General features: G+C 44.4%; 1 protein-coding gene across 1 annotated transcript in view; it reads left to right on the forward strand.

Moving 5' to 3' along the window:
* The window catches only part of CFAP54 (cilia and flagella associated protein 54), a 2,285,874-nt gene that overhangs the window by 410,260 nt on the left and 1,856,467 nt on the right, over positions 1-19,147 (forward strand). Inside the window, exon 14 of the mRNA XM_086918163.1 lies at positions 12,004-12,141. Coding sequence (XP_086774289.1) covers positions 12,004-12,141 — 138 coding nt within the window. The remainder of the gene's footprint in view (positions 1-12,003; positions 12,142-19,147) is intronic.

A 19,147-nucleotide genomic window follows, 5' to 3' on the forward strand; every position in this document is an offset into this window, starting at 1 on the left:
GAAATCAATACAATTTTTAAAAAGGGCGATAGGAGCGATCCGGCAGCCCTTTTTTTTTTTTTTATAAAAAAGGGCGATAGGAGCGATCCGGCAGGAGGAAGCATAGGGGGCAAGATGGCGGATGCGTCTGCATCCGAGTGAGCGTCGTACCTGTGCTCGCTGCTAGCGCTATCATCTGCAGTTGATCTCAGGTGTTTGTCCTCCATGAACACCCTCCTTGAACCCGGACAAATGCCTCTTCTAGCTCCGGCTCACTATTTTTTCACCCCTGTCTGATTAGCATGCGGCAGGATCTCCGTTTTAAATATTGCCAGTACCGTCAAGTGGCGTGGCGTGCGGCGGCTAACTTCTCGGGGAAGTCTCAGCTGGGGAGCCATCTGGGCGCTGGCCGTCTCCCGTATTGGACCTGGTGCCCCTCGGCGAAAACCTGTGACACTATCGGCGTAGAAGAAGCATCACGGAGCCGGCCACACTGGTTGCATCAGCTGCGGAAGCCTCTGACTAGACCTGGTACTGCAGGCGGGCTGCTGAAGAGCGGAGAAACGCTGGGGAGGCGGTCACGGAGACGAGGACCGGTGATGGGTCCTAAATTAAAAACACGGGCAGGGACTGCTGCAGCAAACGCTACCGGTAAGCCAATCAACTCTGGAACTGTGCAGGATGCGACAAATAGTGACGTGCAGGGGGATAATACAGTGGCAATTCCGGTTACACCTTCACCTGAAACCGATTTAATGCATGATGGGAGTTGTAGTGATGCAGCTCCAAAAAAGAAAATACCTGGCATGTTTAAAAAGGGAAATACGGCAAATAAAGTAATAAATAAGGAGAAGGAGAAGACCATTGCCGAATTACCGGGGAACCCTGAATCTCAGCCAATACACCCTAGTGAAAACTTCCAGATGGCTATCAGTGGCAATGTAAATATGGAACCCCTTCTCTCTGATGTTGGTCCATGCTCAAATCAATTAGCATTGAATACTACAGATCCTATCCTTTCTACTCAGGGGCTAAACTCTCAAGATGGCCCAAACCCTCAAGATGGGATCACAGATGTTATTGCTGACAATACTATTCGTGCTAATCCTCAGGGGGAGGTAGATATTACAGGGGACACAAAATCTGTTGACTCGGCCGGGAATTTTTACTCAATGTCAGATCTATCAACTGCTTTAGAAATAGAAAGTGTAGATGGAGAGTCAGGGGATGATGCTAGCTTAACAGGTGCTGTGCATATCTTCCATTGAAGACGAGCAAGACAATTATGACTCTCCCTCTACTCGAATGGAATGGGGGGCTGCGGAGAATACGGTTCTTAGGGGAGGGGCTGCACCTAGTAGAGCCCCCCAATCGGAAACTGAAACTGAAACTGACAAGAATTTGGGTTCTCCTTCCCGCATTACCTCTATTGAGAACAATCTTCCAGTCCTGGCTGACCCATCTCAGAGTTCCCAGACGTCTGGGACCACGCTGGATATGCTGTATCAAGTGATGGTGCAACATCGGGAAGAAACTAGAACAGAGAATTTGCGTACGCAAGCAGCAGTGCGCAAACTTCAAAATAACTTATGGCGAGTGGTGAAAACCTGCAATGAAACATCGGCTAGAGTACAGGAGGCTGAGGGGAGGATTTCTGCTATTGAAGATACCTTAACTCAACAGGGCACTCAACTTACCACTATTGCCAACATAAAGGAGGATTTCAACTGGAAGTTGGTTGACTTAGAGAATAGGTCCAGGCGCAACAATTTGCGTGTTTTGGGTATTCCCGAAGGAGACGAGGGATCTAACACCAGGCAGTTCATTATTGAGCTCTTTACCGAAGCTTTTCCGGAGTTAACCCAGTGGCAGTGGGATCGGGAGCTTCTGAGAGCTCACAGATTCCCTTTCCAAGGTAATAAAAATTCAGGCGGCGCTTCTAACATTCAACCAAGAGCCATTTTGATTTTTCTGAACAACTTTCTGGCACGAGAAGCACTGTACGATCTGGCACGCCCTGATCGTAAACGAAGGGGAAAGGGCCTGGACTTCTTTGTTCGTCCAGACTATTGCCATTATACTGTTCAACTACGTTGGCAGCTCCGCCAACTTATTCCTTCATTTCAGGCAAAAGGCGCCCAAGCTTTCCTTCTTAATCCTTCGAAATTTAAGATTATATTTAAGGAAAGAACCCATTTTGTAACTTCGGAGAGCGCAGCAAAGGAACTATTATTCAAAATGTGATGTGATAACTCAAAATTATGTTATCTGTTTTTCTCTCTTTAGTTTTTTTTTTTTTTGGTTCTTTCTTTCGACTGTAAGGCTGAACCATTGTGGGCTTAGTTTACCTTGCTTATTGAGCTGTTAGGGATTATACATTTTTCTAGCTCTCCAGAGGCTAAGCCCTTTCTCTTCTAATCGGATGACTGTCTAGCAGATGATAGTACGCAGCGAGACGCATTATGCTTCTCAGACCATCAATTTTAGGGACTGCTCAGTCCCTTTGCCTTCTTTGGGTGGGGTTGGTGTTGGGGGTGGGTGGGGGGGTTAGGGGGTGGGGGGGAGTGGTGGTGGGGCAAGCAAATACAGGATTTTGGTAAACTTGCATAGCAACATAGATGGAGAAGACATGTTTGTTTTTCATTTTCAGATTGGCTTCAGGTGGGAGTTGACAAGCAAAACCGCGATATAGAGGTGGGGAGAACTAAGAAAAAAAAAAACATAATATAGTAAATGGCCAAATTAAGGACCTGCTCTTGGAACATCTGTGGTTTGAATAACAAGCAAAAAAGGGGTATATGTGCACAAATCATCCAAAGCATGAAGAAAGACATTCTATGCTTACAAGAAACACATTTGAGCTGGAATAATAGAAAATGGTTCAATGATCTGGGTATGCATCTTTTGGGTTGTACGAGTCAAGGAACGACTACCCGGGGAGTGGCAGTACTTATTAGAATCTTGTAACCGTGTTAAAACTGATCAATATGGAAGATGGGTCATAATAGAACTTTCTATTGATGGTAAAAGTTTAACTATTTGTTCAATTTATGGCCCAAATTCTGATGATCCCGACCTTTAAAATTTTTTAAGTATTGAACTAGCAGGCTGGCCCACTCCATTAGTACTGTGTGGGGATTTTAATATTCATATCGATAGAGACTTTGATTTAACTTCAGAGATCCTCTATACTGGGCTTAAGAATAAGATTTATAAGGCATTAAGAGGGTTAGCTATAGAGTTTGGCTTAGCGGATGTGGGATTTATTAAAAGAAGTGTGTCACCCGGGTATACATTCTATTCTGCTCCACACCAGAAGATGGTCCGTCTAGATTATTTCTTTATTTCCTCAACACTATTAAACAGAATCATCTATGAGATAATCCCGAGAATAATATCAGATCACAACCCTATACTAATAGAGATTACACAAGGATCTGATACATCCCCGAATGTAAACTCCTGGACATTCGAACGTAAACTTTTGGCCGACCCTCTGTACATTGAACATATGTCTACATGGATTAAAGAATTTTTTGATATCAATCGTGGTACAGCTACTACCCAAATAGTCTGGGATTCTTTTAAGGCCGCAGTTCGGGGAGAAACTTTGTCATATTCTATCAATAAACAAAGATCCTCTCGGGCTAAACTCGCTACATACTATAAAGCAGTACAAGAATGGTAAGTCAAACTAGTCTCAGCTATCATTGGAGCTCAAAATATCGAGCATATTAAATCAAGACTGGCCATACATAAGTCTAAGCTGTACGAGGTCTTTGCGAGGAAACTGGCTGAGCAGGCTACAGTGTTTCGTTCTCAAATTTATGAAATGGGGGAAATGACAGGGAGGATATTGGCTAAGAGACTCAGGCAACAGGAAATATTTAATACTGTGAAGGAGATTCAGGATGATTCGGGACAAATTCATAATCAACCTTAAGCGATTTTGGAGATTTTTCGTTTATTTTATAGCAAACTTTATACGGGAGAAAACTCATCGTATTCTTCGGACTCTTTGATAAACTTTTGTGGGTCTGATAACATCTCTAAGCTAACCAATGCTCAATCCACTGCACTAGATACCGAAATTTCATGGGAGGAAATAGAGGCAGCAATTCTCTCCCTGCACACCGGGAAAGCTATGGGGCCAGATGGCATACCCTTAGAGTTCTACAGGGTATTTAGACATCTTTTAAAACAAGATTTTCTTCAGACATGTGTAGAAGCTCAAAATGCGACAGCACCTCCATCATGGAGTCATTCTACAATCATGGCCTTTCTAAAGAAAGGCAAACCCCCTCTACTTCCCTCATCTTTTAGACCAATCTCGCTTATAAACGCGGATAGTAAGATCTTCTCGAAGATCTTAGCATCACGCATAACGGGGGTAATCTCCACAATAGTTTCGCCAATGCAGCATGGCTTTATTCCCGGCCGGGATACCTCAAACCATATCAGGCGTGTAATTACTTTAATGGATCGGGCTGAAGTGATGAGATGTGATCTTGGCATTACCCTGTTGGATGCTGAGAAGGCATTCGACAGGGTAGCTTGGCCATATCTGTGGGAGATTTTAGCAATTAAAGGATTTGGTCCACAGATTATCTCAGCTTTAAAATCTCTCTACTCATCACCCACATCTTGTATAAAATTTGGCTTAAAAAAATCTGGGTCTTTTACCATTTCTAGAGGCACCCGACAGGGTTGTCCTTCCTCTCCACTTCTGTTCGCTCTTTATTTAGATATATTTTTAAATAAATTGAACTTAGCATCTGAAATACCACCAGTTTTTGTAGCTAATACTAATTATAGAGCCCTCGCGTATGCCGATGACATAATAGTGCTTACAACCAGTATTCATAAAGCTTTGCCAGTGATAGAGGATCTGGCTACTCGCTTTGGGAGTTTTTCTGGCTATAAGCTGAATATAGCCAAGACCCTAAATCTATGTATAGGTCAGTCCCCCCCTCCATCTATTCCATTCGTAGAAGTGGCAACATATTTGGGTATTAAAATCACCTTCCCTGTATCAGATATCCCAGCTATAAATTTCAACCCGGTTCTTCAAAAAGCAAATACTACACTTGAACGGATTGACCATTTTCACTTATCTTTATTTGGCCGGAACAATGTATTAAAAAGGTCTATACTCCCCAAGTTTCTTTATATGTTTCGGTCTATTCCACTTCCCAAGTCATATTTTGAACAATTGGAAAGAATGACAACCAGATTTATTTGGGGCGATAATAAACATCGCAGATCTTATAAAAAGATGATTCTACCAAAATCCAGGGGTGGTTGGGGTATTCCATATTTTTTGTACTATTATATTGCGTCTATCCTACAGTCTATCTCTCCTTTGATCATCGGAGAAAAAGCAAGGATTCCTCAGAGTCAGTTCCCCTCTATTTATGAACTTATATTGGGAGAAGAGTGTCGCGGTTGTTTTCTAAAAAATATAGAGCCAAGCTATTATAAAAAAATTAAATTTAAGACGCTAAAAGCAGCATTTGGAGCATGGAAGATAGTTAGACAGCAGCTGGGTATTAGGAAACTCTCGATTTATACACCCCTTTCTGCTCATAAAATATTTCCATCCTTGTTTCAGGACTCGGTTATGTCTCGGTGGCGCAAAAAAGGAATACAATGTGTGAACGTTCTATGGCAGAACAGTCGGCTACTTACTTTCTCGGAACTAATATCTAGATATAATCTCACAAATCAGGACTATTTTAAATACTTACAAATTCATAGTTTTTTTAACTCCTTGTCATCTTTGGAAGTTTCTGGCATTGTTAGGATCCCCCTTATTGATGACCTCTTTATTAAACAAGCATTGGAAATGCAATAGGTCTCGCATTAGGAAAGTTTGAGCTATTGATATTGTAAATGACACTTTTTTATTTATGTGTTGGTTTTGAAAGTAGCAAAATGAATAGCTTTGTCAGTTACAATGTCAATAGTTTTAACTTTTGCAAATGTGACACCTATAGAATTTGTAATGCAATGTGTGTTGTATTTACGTGACTTAGATGTATTGATATTACAAATAACAATGGCTTTTAATTTTGTAAATAATTAATACTTAAATAAAAGTTATTGTAATTTATAATGGCAATAGCTTAAACGTTTGTAAATAACTTTTGTGAAGATTATGTTCAGTGTATTTTATTGTGACGAAAATCCAAGAACATTGCATTTGCACCTAAACACACACAGAGCCACACACATATAGATGTGGTGGTGGTGGATCTGGGGGATATGGTGGTGGTGGATGTGGTGGTGGATGTGGTGGTGATGGTGGATGTGGGGGTGGATGTGGTGGTGATGGATGTGGTGGATGTGGTGGATGTGGTGGTGGTGGATGTGGTGATGTGGATGTGGTGAAAGTGGTGGTGGATGTGGTGGTGGTGGTTGTGGATGTGGTGAAAGCGGGATACATGAGCATACATGAGCTGTCGGTACGCGAGGCCTTACGCGAGGCCTAAAAATGAACGTATGTAGAACTTGGGGAAGAGGTGATATGACTTTGTGCATAATACAGATGATAGCAGAAGAAAGGTAAATGTAATCTAAGTGTATTCCGAGGTGGCAAATTGGTGCTCTTTTAATCATGGATAATGGATGAAATATTTTTTGAAAATGTTCAAGAAAGATGTATTCAGTTTTTTTTTAATTATAGAAATGAAGGTGCAAGCATTATATGTAGAAGGGTGTTGCTCCATTTTCAAGGCGTAATACAGGTTTGCTTCCTTGATATTTTATTTTTCACACTCCACCTATAAGTTAGTGATCTGTTAGCTCATTGTATTGGTTTAGATCAAGGGAGGTGTTTGGATGAAACAAAAAGAAAGTAACATGCATTGGAAATGCAATAGGGCTCGCATTAGGAAAGTTTGAGCTATTGGTCTCATAAAGGACATTTTTTTTATTTATGTGTTATTTTTTAAAATAGCTAAATTAATAGCTTTGTCATTTATAATGCCAATAGTTCTAACTTTCGCAAATGTGACACCTATAGCATTTCATAAATCAGTACACTGCCAACGCGGTTTTAGGTTCTTCACTCGGGTCAGGGACGTAGACATTTGTGTACTGTAAAGACATGCTTAATGCGCCTCCCTTGGTCACGTGACAGTTCGTGGGCAGAGGCCATCACACGGTCAAGGCCAGGTCTAGGCCTCTGCGCACAAGCTAGGTTGGCATACCCCACGGCCAAATAGATCAGGCTACAGATTAACAAGCCGTCAGGTACTCGGGCCTACATACCATGCAAGGGGCATTCCCGTCCCAAACAACAACTGTTAATAGCTAGGCCTGTGTTCTTTTTATGGGAGGGGGCGTCACGCACGAGTCTGCCATGCAGGACGAACTCAGTGAGGGGCGCACATGAAGTGCTCGAGTTCCCATGAGCCGCGTACCGAGGGCAGGGGTGGGGTGTACTTGTGAGGTGGGATCTAAAAGATAGAGAAACAGGCGTATCAAAAAAGTATCACCTTTATTCTCCCTAGAATTGGCTGCAGTGATATAGGTAAGGTAGAACTCCAAAGCATTTCCTACTACCCGATACAAGATCCATATTGAGAGAATGGATAAGGGATGAAGGGTACACCATGCTGACAATTCTGTGCTGCCGGCCACTGGCTGGGCCCGTAGCCCGTGAGGTAATGGGCCGGGAATGCGCGGCCTGCAACAGCAGCACCCCGTCCCCCGCCTCAAAGGGGGCCACTAATTAAAGGCCGAGGGAGGGGGCTCGGGACATCTTCACTGCTCTCGGGCGTTAATGGGGCAGGAATGTGAAGACACTGGGCGGGGAAGGTGAACACTGCAAGGGGGACAGGAGGGTGAATGGATGGGGCCGACGGCGGGGTTGGAAAAAGCTGGAAAAAGATCGTAAACTTCCTGAACTGCATACTATATGAAACTTTGGAGATTTTTTTTCATTTTGCAATTTAGCATACATTTTAGCTTGCTGGAGACTGTATTTTAAGCAGAATGTCTCGCGAAGAGAGATGTTTTGTGCTCCAATGGTATCCTGTGTAACTTTTTTTACTTTAGATATTTGCGTGCCTTTCTTTTTTATTTGAGATCTTCCTTTGCATGAAAAACGTCACTCAAGATACCAGCAAACAACATTTTGCTCTAAAAGTGTATCTGCGCGATTACCATAAAATGTAATAGAAAAAAAAGACCACTCCGTTTCGCTCATGTCTATAAATGCAAACCAGACTGTGTGCAGAGGCTGGTGAATACCGAGCATCTTACTGGAAGAAAGAAACAACACGTCTTGTAGTTGGTTTTGGAAGTCCGGGGAGCGCAAGGGCAGCAGGCCGTGTTTCTTTTGGATGGAGCGTCCTGTGGCGACTGCCAAGACGGTGGGGAAGGTAGTGTGTGAACATGCACGGGACGGACGCTGCTGTCGACGGACCTGGCTGTTGACTGTTCTGTACCGACGCCAGCCACAGTAGGGCGCCAAGTAATTGTAGAGGGGAGGAGAGTAGGAGGAGGAGGGGGAAGGAGAGTAGGAGGAGGAGGGGGAGGAGAGTAGGGGAGGCACGGCCTAGCGGCCGTGCAACCAAGAAGTGAGGGGGCGGAGCTGGGGGAGGCTGTGAGAGAGAGAGTGGGCAAGGCAGGCGGCATAAATGCAAACCAGACTGTGTGCAGAGGCTGGTGAATACCGAGCATCTTACTGGAAGAAAGAAACAACACGTCTTGTAGTTGGTTTTGGAAGTCCGGGGAGCGCAAGGACAGCAGGCCGTGTTTCTTTTGGATGGAGCGTCCTGTGGCGACTGCCAAGACGGTGGGGAAGGTAGTGTGTGAACATGCACGGGACGGACGCTGCTGTCGACGGACCTGGCTGTTGACTGTCCTGTACCGACGCCAGCCACAGTAGGGCGCCAAGTAATTGGGGAGGAGAGTAGGAGGAGGAGGGGGGAGGAGAGTAGGTGGAGGAGGGGGGAGGAGAGTAGGGGAGGCACGGCCGCTAGCCGTGCAACCAAGAAGTGAGGGGGCGGAGCTGGGGGAGGCTGTGAGAGAGAGAGTGGGCAAGGCAGGCGGCTGGGGGCATGTGCACGCGCTTTTAAGCTCAATGCGCATGCACATTGAGCTTAACTTTCACGGGCACTGCAAGGAATCGCCACGATTCCTTGCAAGTTGGTTAAAGAGTGTTTAAGCCCCCATAGTCTCGCAAGCTCGATGCGCATGCGCATCGACAGGCGAGACCTAAAAAAGGATTGGTCATTATTATAGAGCTCTTTTGACCACATGTCCTGATGACTTGGAGTTATATACAGCAAGATGGGCCAAGAAGCTAGGTACCGAAACTATCTGTCTGGAAGAATCAATTGCTTTGGCTAATACTATTTTCATCACTGGTAGAGCCCGTACCCAGCACTACATGGCCCTATATGACCTATACTATACGCCCCTAAAAATCTCAAAATTGGCCGCGACGGTTGGTACAACATGTAACAGATGTGGTTGTCAAGCTGCAGACACGATACATATGTTTTTTGCATGTCCACTGTTAGCTCCTTTTTTAGAGGCAATTCAGACATTTCTTATTATAGTGCTTGGGTATTCATTCATTCTAACGGGGGAACATGTTTTAATTGGGGTAACCTCGGATGTGTTACCAGAGGGAAAAATAGCTCTTATATTTATATCCATGGCCATAACGAGGGCCTGTATCACTCAAGAGTGGATCAGTCCCTCTTCTCCCTCATTTGAAACATGGAGAGCACGCCTCCTAGCCACATATAATATGGAGGAAGCCATATATAGAACAAAAGGTAAAAATAAAAGATGCCTTGGTATAAAAATCTGGGACCCTGTTCGGCAATGGATTCAGGGGGAGTTGATTTGATTATTATAATCTGCCATTGTATATATTATATGATGCATTTTTTCTTTTCTTTTCTTTAATCCTGGAATATGCTCTTTTATTTTCTCAGTATCCCCTTTTTACTTCTCTTTTAGACTGTTTAAGCTTATCTATTTCTGTTTTTGATGTATTTGCTTTGCTGAATAAATCCTGTATGGCTTGCAAAAAAAGTGCAAAACAATAAAAAGATTTAAAAAAAAAAAGGAGCGATCCGGCAAATTATCGTCCTATTAGTTTAATTGATATCTTAGAGAAGATTTATGCAAGGCATATTTTAAATCGTATAAATATTTGGATGGATGAGGAAGCAGTGCTCACAAAGTTTCAAGCAGGGTTTAGAGCCAAAATAAGTACTATAGATCAGGTCCTCAGGTTTTGCTGCCTATGTTGGAAGTATGTCACTTTAAGAAGGGGTCATTTGTATGTAGCCTTTGTAGACCTTCGGACTGCGTTTGATCTAATCCCCCGAAAATTGCTTTGGGAGACTCTGAGACATCAAGGACTACCAGCCAACCTTTTAGAGCAGATTATAAAGTTACATGTAAATAATTATGCTAAGGTTAGGTGGGGTCCGGGGGGGGGGAGTTGACTAGATCAATACCCATTAATAGAGGGGTTTGTCAAGGATATGTGCTGGCCCCTACATTGTTTTCACTGTTTGTCAATGACATACCAGCCTCTTTGGATAACTGTAGTAATGATTCTCCAAAGTTGGTGGGAGAAAGAGTGCCAGGCCTCCTCTTTGCTGATGAAACTATACTTATATCCCAAACCCCCAGGGGCCTACAGAGTCTATTAAATGCATTTCAGACATACTGTAGAAAGAAGGGCCTTGAAATCAATGCTAAGAAAACGAAGTACATGGCTATAAACCCTCATAAAAATGTTAAGAAAAATCTGACCCTAAATGGCCATAAATTAGAACATGTTAAGAATTTTAGCTATCTGGGTGTTTCCTTGGACTCCAACTTATCATGGAAAACCCAGCTAGAAAAAAGCTAAATAATACTCAAGCAAAATATGTTACCTATTATGAAAAGGCATGGAAATAGTCTTAGCAAAGCTGTCTCGCCAGCCTTGGAGGTCTTTAAATTCAAAGCGCAATCAGCCGCATTGTATGGGGCAGAATTGTGGGGATCTACGTGTAAAAAAGCGTTTGAAACTGGGGAGAATACATTTTATAGAGCGTTGTTAAGACTACCTGTCAGCACACCATTAATACCTCTTATTCTAGATCTCAATATAAAACGTACTGACCACCATGCAATTTTGAGACCTCTAATGCTCTGGTTTAGACTTTGGTCGACCCTTGAGCTGCTAATTTATAGAGATGGTCTGAAAGAAATAATGGATTTAGATTGTTGTAACAATATTTTATGGCTTAAACATGTCAGACTTTGGTTGATTAAGATTGGCTTAGCACATTTCTGGGATGATCCACATAGCTTATCTCGAATTTAGAAGAAGATACTGAAATCTTCATTCTGGGCATATTTGGAGCAGAATGTGATGAATGGAAGAGTGTATGGATCATTAACGACTAATTTCCTCATGTTCAAGGATGCAGCGAATTATGAAAACTTTCTTGATGAGGTATATCCACTGCTTGCTAAAACACTCTATATGAAATATAGATATGGTATCCTAAGGATAAATGTAAGTCTAGCAAAGTGGAAAAACAATAGTAACAATCTGTGCACTTTATGTTCCGATAAAGCCAGGGAAGATGATTTTCATGTAATATTCTTTTGCCCAGCCTATGCGGCACCCAGAAAAAGATGGATCAGATCTCTTTGCTTAAATATGGGTGTAAGATCATACAAAGATGCAGGAAGGATCTTAAAAACAGATACCAGCCAGGTCATTATTTATGGCATTAGTAGATTTTTGTTAGCTGTAAATTTTATAAGAATGAAATTGGGCCTGAAATTTTAATCATACATTTTTTAACTTGGGAATTTATGAGCTGCCCCATGCTTATTGTTTTAATGAATTTTATTGTACATTGTGTACTTGCATTTTTTAACTTTTATATATTTAACCCCTTCACTGCGGCGGCTATTCCGTAAATTCTCCCCCTTACATGAACTTGATGTATCCACATTTTTTGTGCACTAAAATCGGACTTTGCGTTTCAGGCTGGTGTACCAGATAAAGATTTGATCGTGAGTGTGATAATGTTTCTGTGGCAGAGATGCAAACCACCAGTTCATAGAATCCAGCCGAGTGGCAGCGATGGATCCAAATTTATCCACAAATTTGAAGGAAACGGCAAGGTATCTTTCATCTTAATCTCCATACAAATATGTCAATCTACTGTCTATTTTATATGACAAGGAATTCAATGTATCATGGTCTATGACGGTAAACATTGCATGTTTCGTTTAAAAATAAATACTTCTCTACAAATCTTGTTGTATGACTGATGTAGCTATGCTATAAGGTTTTTTCGCTACGCTATGTGGGTTATTCACTATTTGCTGATAAGTTACCGGTGTACTTTCAAATGTACTGTCTAGTTTTTCACCATAGTTCTAGTCGGGGTCTAAAGGGACGAGGTTCTGAGTTGGAACTATTAATTAATCTCTGTTTTAATTTCAAGCGGACTTTGGCATGCCTCTTCCTGTGTATAAGAGCGTGGCTTTAATTTATAAACCAGCTTCTCATTGAACTTCATTCAGCCGGCGCAATGGTTAATACCATCAAGCCCTCATTTTAGTGATTGTTGTACTCCTAATGTAGTAGTACTATACCTGGAAATTCCAGTTCCGGGCGGCGTTAATTTACAGTGCGCTATTATCACACCATGAGGAGCTTGACCCTGTCGAATAGGAAATCACTGCAGAAGTCTGTACTGCTGCATCGATGTCAGCTGATTATTCTCTAATTCGGAGCCATATTCAGTGAACATATTCTGCCACGATTTATCTGGCGAAATGTGTCATTGATACCTTGGTGCCTCATAGAGTAAAACTACATCCCGATTCTGGGCCTTGGTGTTTCACTGTAACAGGAATTTGAACTGTCAATGGAAGTAAAAAAAGACTTTAATTAAGGCAAATGGCCTCCAAAATCGTAATTTAGTGGTTCAGCCCATAAATGTAGCCAGTCTTTTGCTATTATAGTTCTCTTTTATTATATTCTGCATATCTTTTATCTCTCATACATTGATTGTTTTAGCCATAAATATTAAAGAGTGAGTGATTCATAGAGTCCAAAGTTGTTTAACCATAAGGCAAATGTTCAGTTTACACTACTCACTTTAAGGCCAAACGTGTAGATGTAGCCTGATTGCATCCAAACAGTTTGTTGGGTTTTGGCTAGGCTTAGGTCGTGGCTGCCTCTGATGTGGCAAACAAACGTGGCACAAATGCAACCGAAGGTAGCGGGAGTGTAAGATCTGCAACATTAAAAATGGAAGGGATGGGTTACTTGTGCTTTTTGCTCATCGAACTCCCCTTTAACTCAGGGCTTCAGTGTAGACCTTTCCTTAGCATTTACTGGCCACACCTCCACTCTTTCCCTAAGGATCTTGCAGATATGAAGCTTTCTGCACCCTCTCAGTTTCATATTACTTACCTCGCCGATGATAGCCTTCCTAGAGGATACCCTTTGTAAGAAATTGGGTTGCTGGTTGAGAGAAGGAGGTGAAACCTTATTCAAGCAAGAACTACAATCATTGTCTAGGTGAAGTCATAAGCAAACCCCAAATTAAGACTGTGCTCAACCCTCGGGTAGCTTGGCACAGAGCAGTCAGGCTGAGGGCCGGACTGAGAACAGAAACTGGCCCTGGCAAACTGCTCAGCTGGTCCCCCCTGGGGTAAGGGGGAGTGCAGGTGAGCAGATTGCGAGGGCCGGTTTTGGCTGATTTTGTTACAGGGGGCCGATATTGCTGACCCCCGGTAATAAAAACAGCCCCCCAGGTGCCCAAAACCGGCCCCCACCCCAGCGGCCTACCGAGGAAAAGGCCGATGCCCGCCATGGCCAGTCCGGCCCCAGTCAGGCTTAGCTCAGAGACAATATGTGAAGTATTTAAGAAACACTTCAAACAGTAATACAATGAAAACAAACCACAAAAGAGCTCCTACACCAGGTTAGAAGACAGAGTAGATTTTATTAGTTAAAACAAGAGGAAAATGGCAAAAATCCAATCAGTAGAACCAGAGACATGGAAGTGTAAAGGTTTCAGTGAAAATAGCACTAAAAAGCACAAAGTGGCAAATGTGGATATCAGGTAGCGGCGGACCAGGTCAAAGTCAGAAGTTCAGGTTGGCCGTAGTGGAGCAAGGGCCGGCTGTAGGGACCCAGTTAGGCCCGCGGCACCACAAGACCTTAAATGCTGGTTGCCGAGCTTTGTGAGGTCCAGCGCCAAGGATGTGTCGCACAGCCGAGATGATGCATCTGTTCCGAGGAGCTACGAAGTTTCGATGCGAGGTCTTGCATCATAGTTGAGGATCGCACTGACGAGGGGCTTGTGATAGAAAGTCTGGCATCAAGGATGCATCACACAGCCAAGGTGAAGCGTCCGTTCCGAGGCGCTGCGAGGCTGCGATGCGTAAACCTAGTCTTCATCGAGGCTGCCGTCAACAAGAGATTTGCGATGGGAGGGCCTGTGTGAGGAAAGCTTATCCCAGCAGCAGTTCGGATGTGGGCTGCGAGATAGATGCAGAGTCCTTGTGCTGAGAGAATCATCGCAGCAGAGATGATGCGTCCGTTCTGCTCGGGATTGCGCCACGCAGCTGAGGAGATACCTTGGCTCTGCTGGATCCACAGATGGGCTGGCAGAGCACTTTCAGGGCCACTTCCAAGGGTCCAGGACTGGGGTGACACTACGTGACAGGGTAGGACTAACGTATGGCAAAGTCCAGGTGCTAGATACAAGGTTGTTGAAGCCTTCCAACTGGACAGGAGCCACCAGTGAATGACTTAGTGCACATGCTCCATTTAATGGGCTTGGGTAGACATTTAACAAAATGGCTTTATGTGAGTATAAGAGGAGCAGTATCATCACCCCTCGGGGCACTGAGGATGAAATGGGAAGCAAATGTAACAGAGGGACTGACGGACAAAGACTGGGCGAGAATACTGGCATACCCAAAGATTGTGTCCCGCAATGCGCAGTTCAAATGTATTCAATTTTTGATTCTTCAGAGAGCATACCTCACTCCACATAGCCTTCACAAAATGTCCCCCCAAATTGTCCGCACTGCGTGGAGGCAGATCCCGGGTTGTACATACGTTATGGTCATGTCCAGCGCTATCACATTTTTGGGTGCAGATTGAGCGTGTGCTTACTGATATCATAAGGGATAATACCTGGAATGGGGCGAAGCGCTGTTTGCTGGGGATTTACCGACAACCCAAAGGGTATAAGGTGCAAGCGTGTTTTGCCAACCTTGCGCTCCTACTGGCGAAGAGGCAAATAACTAGATGATGAAAGGCAGCTAGACTGCCCAGCTTAGAGTCCTGGAGGGAGGAAGTGATAAAATGGAGTCTTGCTGAAAGTGCTGCGATACGCAGAGAAGAACAGAGAGGACTGAGAAAGATTTCAATAGCGATGGCATGGGATGTGCTGTGTGAAGCGTTTAAAAGCTGGGAGGAACTAACACCAGTAGACGTAGCATGAGCATGACTGCAGCTGAGAGAGGTTATGATGGGGACAGTGGCTGCTCGTTTGATGTCCCTGAGACCCCCAGGTAGGGGTGGATTATGTCCCAAGTCCTGGATTTTGCACAGGTCTTTATGGGTAATGTTACTATTTTACTCTGTCGGTAAGGCGAATGCAGATGGTGCTCCCAGTTAAGGTGACTGGAGGTGGGGGGAGGGATCCAGGGTAGTTGTATTGTTTTCTTAAGCATAATGATGTGTTCACAATGTAAGAGAAAAATATAGAGTGGAATACTTGCTGCCAAGTGATCCAAGTGATGTATACGCAATGAAGTATTGTTGTTGTAGAACTGCGCACATTGTAATGCTGTACTGGCACGTGCTAGCTGCATGCGCGACGGCATGCTGCACGTTCTGCATTGTGATTTATTGTGATTATGGATAATTGTTTTTTTTTCTTTTATAATGGGAAAACTTAATAAAGTTTGTGATAAAAAAAGGTTGTTGACGCCTTCTGTCCCTGAGGCTCTAGTCAGGAGGCCATCCAACTAGCCTGTGGAGTCACTCTGGGGCCCTGAGTTTAATAGAGAAGTGTGGCTCAGTGGTTAGAGGCGGCAGACCCGGATGCTGGGATCGACCGTGGACCAGGGTTCGATTCCCCGCCTCAGCGGGTCTCGGGCTCAAAATTCCACGGCCTCGACAATTCTCGCTCCGGTGCCTACTCGACTCACGGGGTCTCACTCTGCAACTCTGGGCAATAGCTTGCTTAATCTCCACAACGGCCCCTCGCGGCGGGATGCCTGGCTTTCACCCTGTGGACACCCTGTCGGGGCCTCTCACAGAGGAATACCAGGACGGGTTCCCTAAGCAAGCGCCAGGATGCCCTTTGGGTGACAGGTTGCCCTATATAAGTACACCTACATTTACATTTACATAGATGCAGGTTCAATCCATTTCACCCAGGGAAGAGGGCAGCTTAGAAGCATGTGAGCACAGCAGGGCAGCAGTTTAGCAGAGCAGCCTTTCTTTCAGCAGCACAGCAGTCTTTTTTGCTGGCAGAGTGTCCACAGGTCCAGAGGTGTACTGAAGAGTTGGTGTACGAGGTACAATATATACACCCAACCTTCCTTTTAATTAGGAGAAGCTTCTAGAGGCTTTGCATTGATGTGCACAGGTTTCCTGCCTTCCCTGCCCCAGCTCCAGACTAGCTAGAGTGCTAAGAAATGCAGTGTTAGCTAAACTCATGTAACATACAAACAGCACTGCCTCTCTTAGTGATATAAGACAGAAAGCAGCCTATCTAGTTTACGATCTAGGAGGTAAAAAAGTGCTATGATATTTATATGAGCGGTTTAAGTAAGTACTAAGAGTGTGTTACACAAATGTAAGGGACTCATGACCACATGGAAGGGGAAAAATAGAGGGTGGTTTGGTTAATCAACTAAACAATTGGGTGAACATGGTTGGGTACGATGTGACTCGGTGCAAATGTGTTCTTTAGTTGGAAGCATGGTGAAGCTATGGGGAGCATGCAGGAGAAGGGGCAGAGGCATTATGTGCAGGGGGGGCGTAGGCGTGTCGTTATGTGAAGTTACAGCATATGCGGGAAGAGTAAACCCTAACCAGGCAGAAATGACTCAATTCTCGCCAGACAAGGTCATCTCTGGAGTGAGAAATAGGTGGCAGCTGGCAGCTGTCAGAGGGCTATCCTGAAGCAAGAGATCCCACGCCTGCACATGCACTAGACGACGTTGGCTCTTTTGTACTTCCATCTTCATATCAGCACTTTAACATTCCATCCATCCAAAGAGCTCCCGCCACCATCCCAGGAGAGAGGGCCCAACAGGAGAGCTTCAAATTATTGTGATGTGCTGACTTACCAGCACAAAGGCCAGGTCTGTGGACTTAGACGTGATAAGCCTGGCGTGGGGTCTGGGGAACAATCCCGGCAGGCACACCAACGGTGTACTCTCGAGGGTGCGGCCAATAGCGGGATTTACGAAGACTGTCACCCACTCCCAGAATATGGTGAGAGGTGGGCAGTTCCATACCATATGAATTAAGTCTGCATCATCTTGTCCGGACATGGAACATGCCATTTTATTAAGTTGACTAGAAGTCCGGTATACTCTGTGCAAGTAATAATTGTCAATCATTGTAAAGCAGGCATTATGGTACACCTGGAGAATATAACACAATATGTTGGTTCATTCCCCATCCATCAACTCCCGGCCCCAGTCTGTTGGCCCAATTATCCTGCAAAAGAAGAGAGGTTGCATTTGGCCTGAGCGAGCAGAGAGCAATACAGCAGCATGATTCTGTGGGCCTGGCACTTTGCAGCGCAAATGGTCTTCAAACACTCTTGCTTTGTAGGTTTCACACCCTTAATGACCCAAACCCTCCAAACGGTAGTCTCTACTGTGCCTTATAAGAGAAACTGATGAGGCGGACTATCAAACTCATCACTTAAGTCCTGGAAGTCCAGTAGGTGGGCATTCGAGTACTAGTCCTTGAGTCTATTCAGTCCCCGATGCTCCTACTCACACAAACCATCCCAGTCCCCCGTGTGTGGGCGGCGAGGCAATATTGCTGATGGGAAGTCTCTGGCATAAGGAAGTTTTGTCTTTGTACACTGGAATGCTTGGGTCCAGCGAAGCGAATTACAGACCGCATAGGACCCTCCCTCTCCCTACGATGGTGAGGGCACAGGGTTAGGAAGACGGTCTCCAGAATGGCCCAGGTGGGTCGGACAGTGGTAGTAGGGCTCCACCACCCCATAGTGCATTATGCCATTGCACTGCCCATTTCAGCTTCCCCGCCAGGTAGTACAGCTCCAGATCACGGACTGCCATTCCCCTCATCCGAAGGAAGGCACAGTTTAATTGAGGGAGAAATAGAGGGATGCTACGTCTGTCTGCAATCCATGGTAATAGTGAACAGTGCAAAGCGTAAAGGCATGGAGTTCCAGTACCATAGCGAAAAGTATAGGAGGACAGCCTTGGGGTGTACCTCTCCCAATTGCATTTGATGCGAAGGTAGTAGTGCCAGTCTTCAACCAGGCCTTTGGGTCTGTGTACAACAGACATGCCCAGTTTATAAACCCATTACCCAGACCATGCTTGCCTATGTCACATAAAGGTAGTCCCAGCACATAGAATCAAAAGATTTTTCTATATCGACTGCTATGGCCAAAACCTTCAAGTAGGTACTTGGCGCGGAGTACAAGACCTGCACCAGGTGGCATATTTTTCTGATGATTCATACCCATTTTAATCTATTTTATGATTTACTCTTGCACCCATTTTTTTAAAATTTACATTGATTTATCACTACTTTCCTCCACAGGGGAGCCTGTGGCAAGGATTGGGGGCTGCAGGACCCCAGTTAGCTTTTATTTTACCCCAACTGTTTGGCTTAGACATGCTAAGAAGTGGCGGACCTAAGCCACGTCCTCAGACATACCCCCCTTGGGTGGCGGGCTATTTAGAGCATTACACAGCACTTCCACGCAACTCTGTTTGAAAGGTTCATAATAGCCCACTTTTCCATTCCCTGTGGGATCCCTCAGGGATCCTCTTTGAGCCCTATGCCCATTATTATATATGTTACAGCACTGGCCAGTTTGATCAGAGCGTTCAGCTTTTCTCTGGTGGCATTTGCCGATGACACACAAAT

This window comes from Lissotriton vulgaris, chromosome 1_1, assembly GCF_964263255.1.
Source record: "Lissotriton vulgaris chromosome 1_1, aLisVul1.2, whole genome shotgun sequence".
In the NCBI taxonomy this organism is placed as follows: Eukaryota; Metazoa; Chordata; class Amphibia; order Caudata; family Salamandridae; genus Lissotriton; species Lissotriton vulgaris.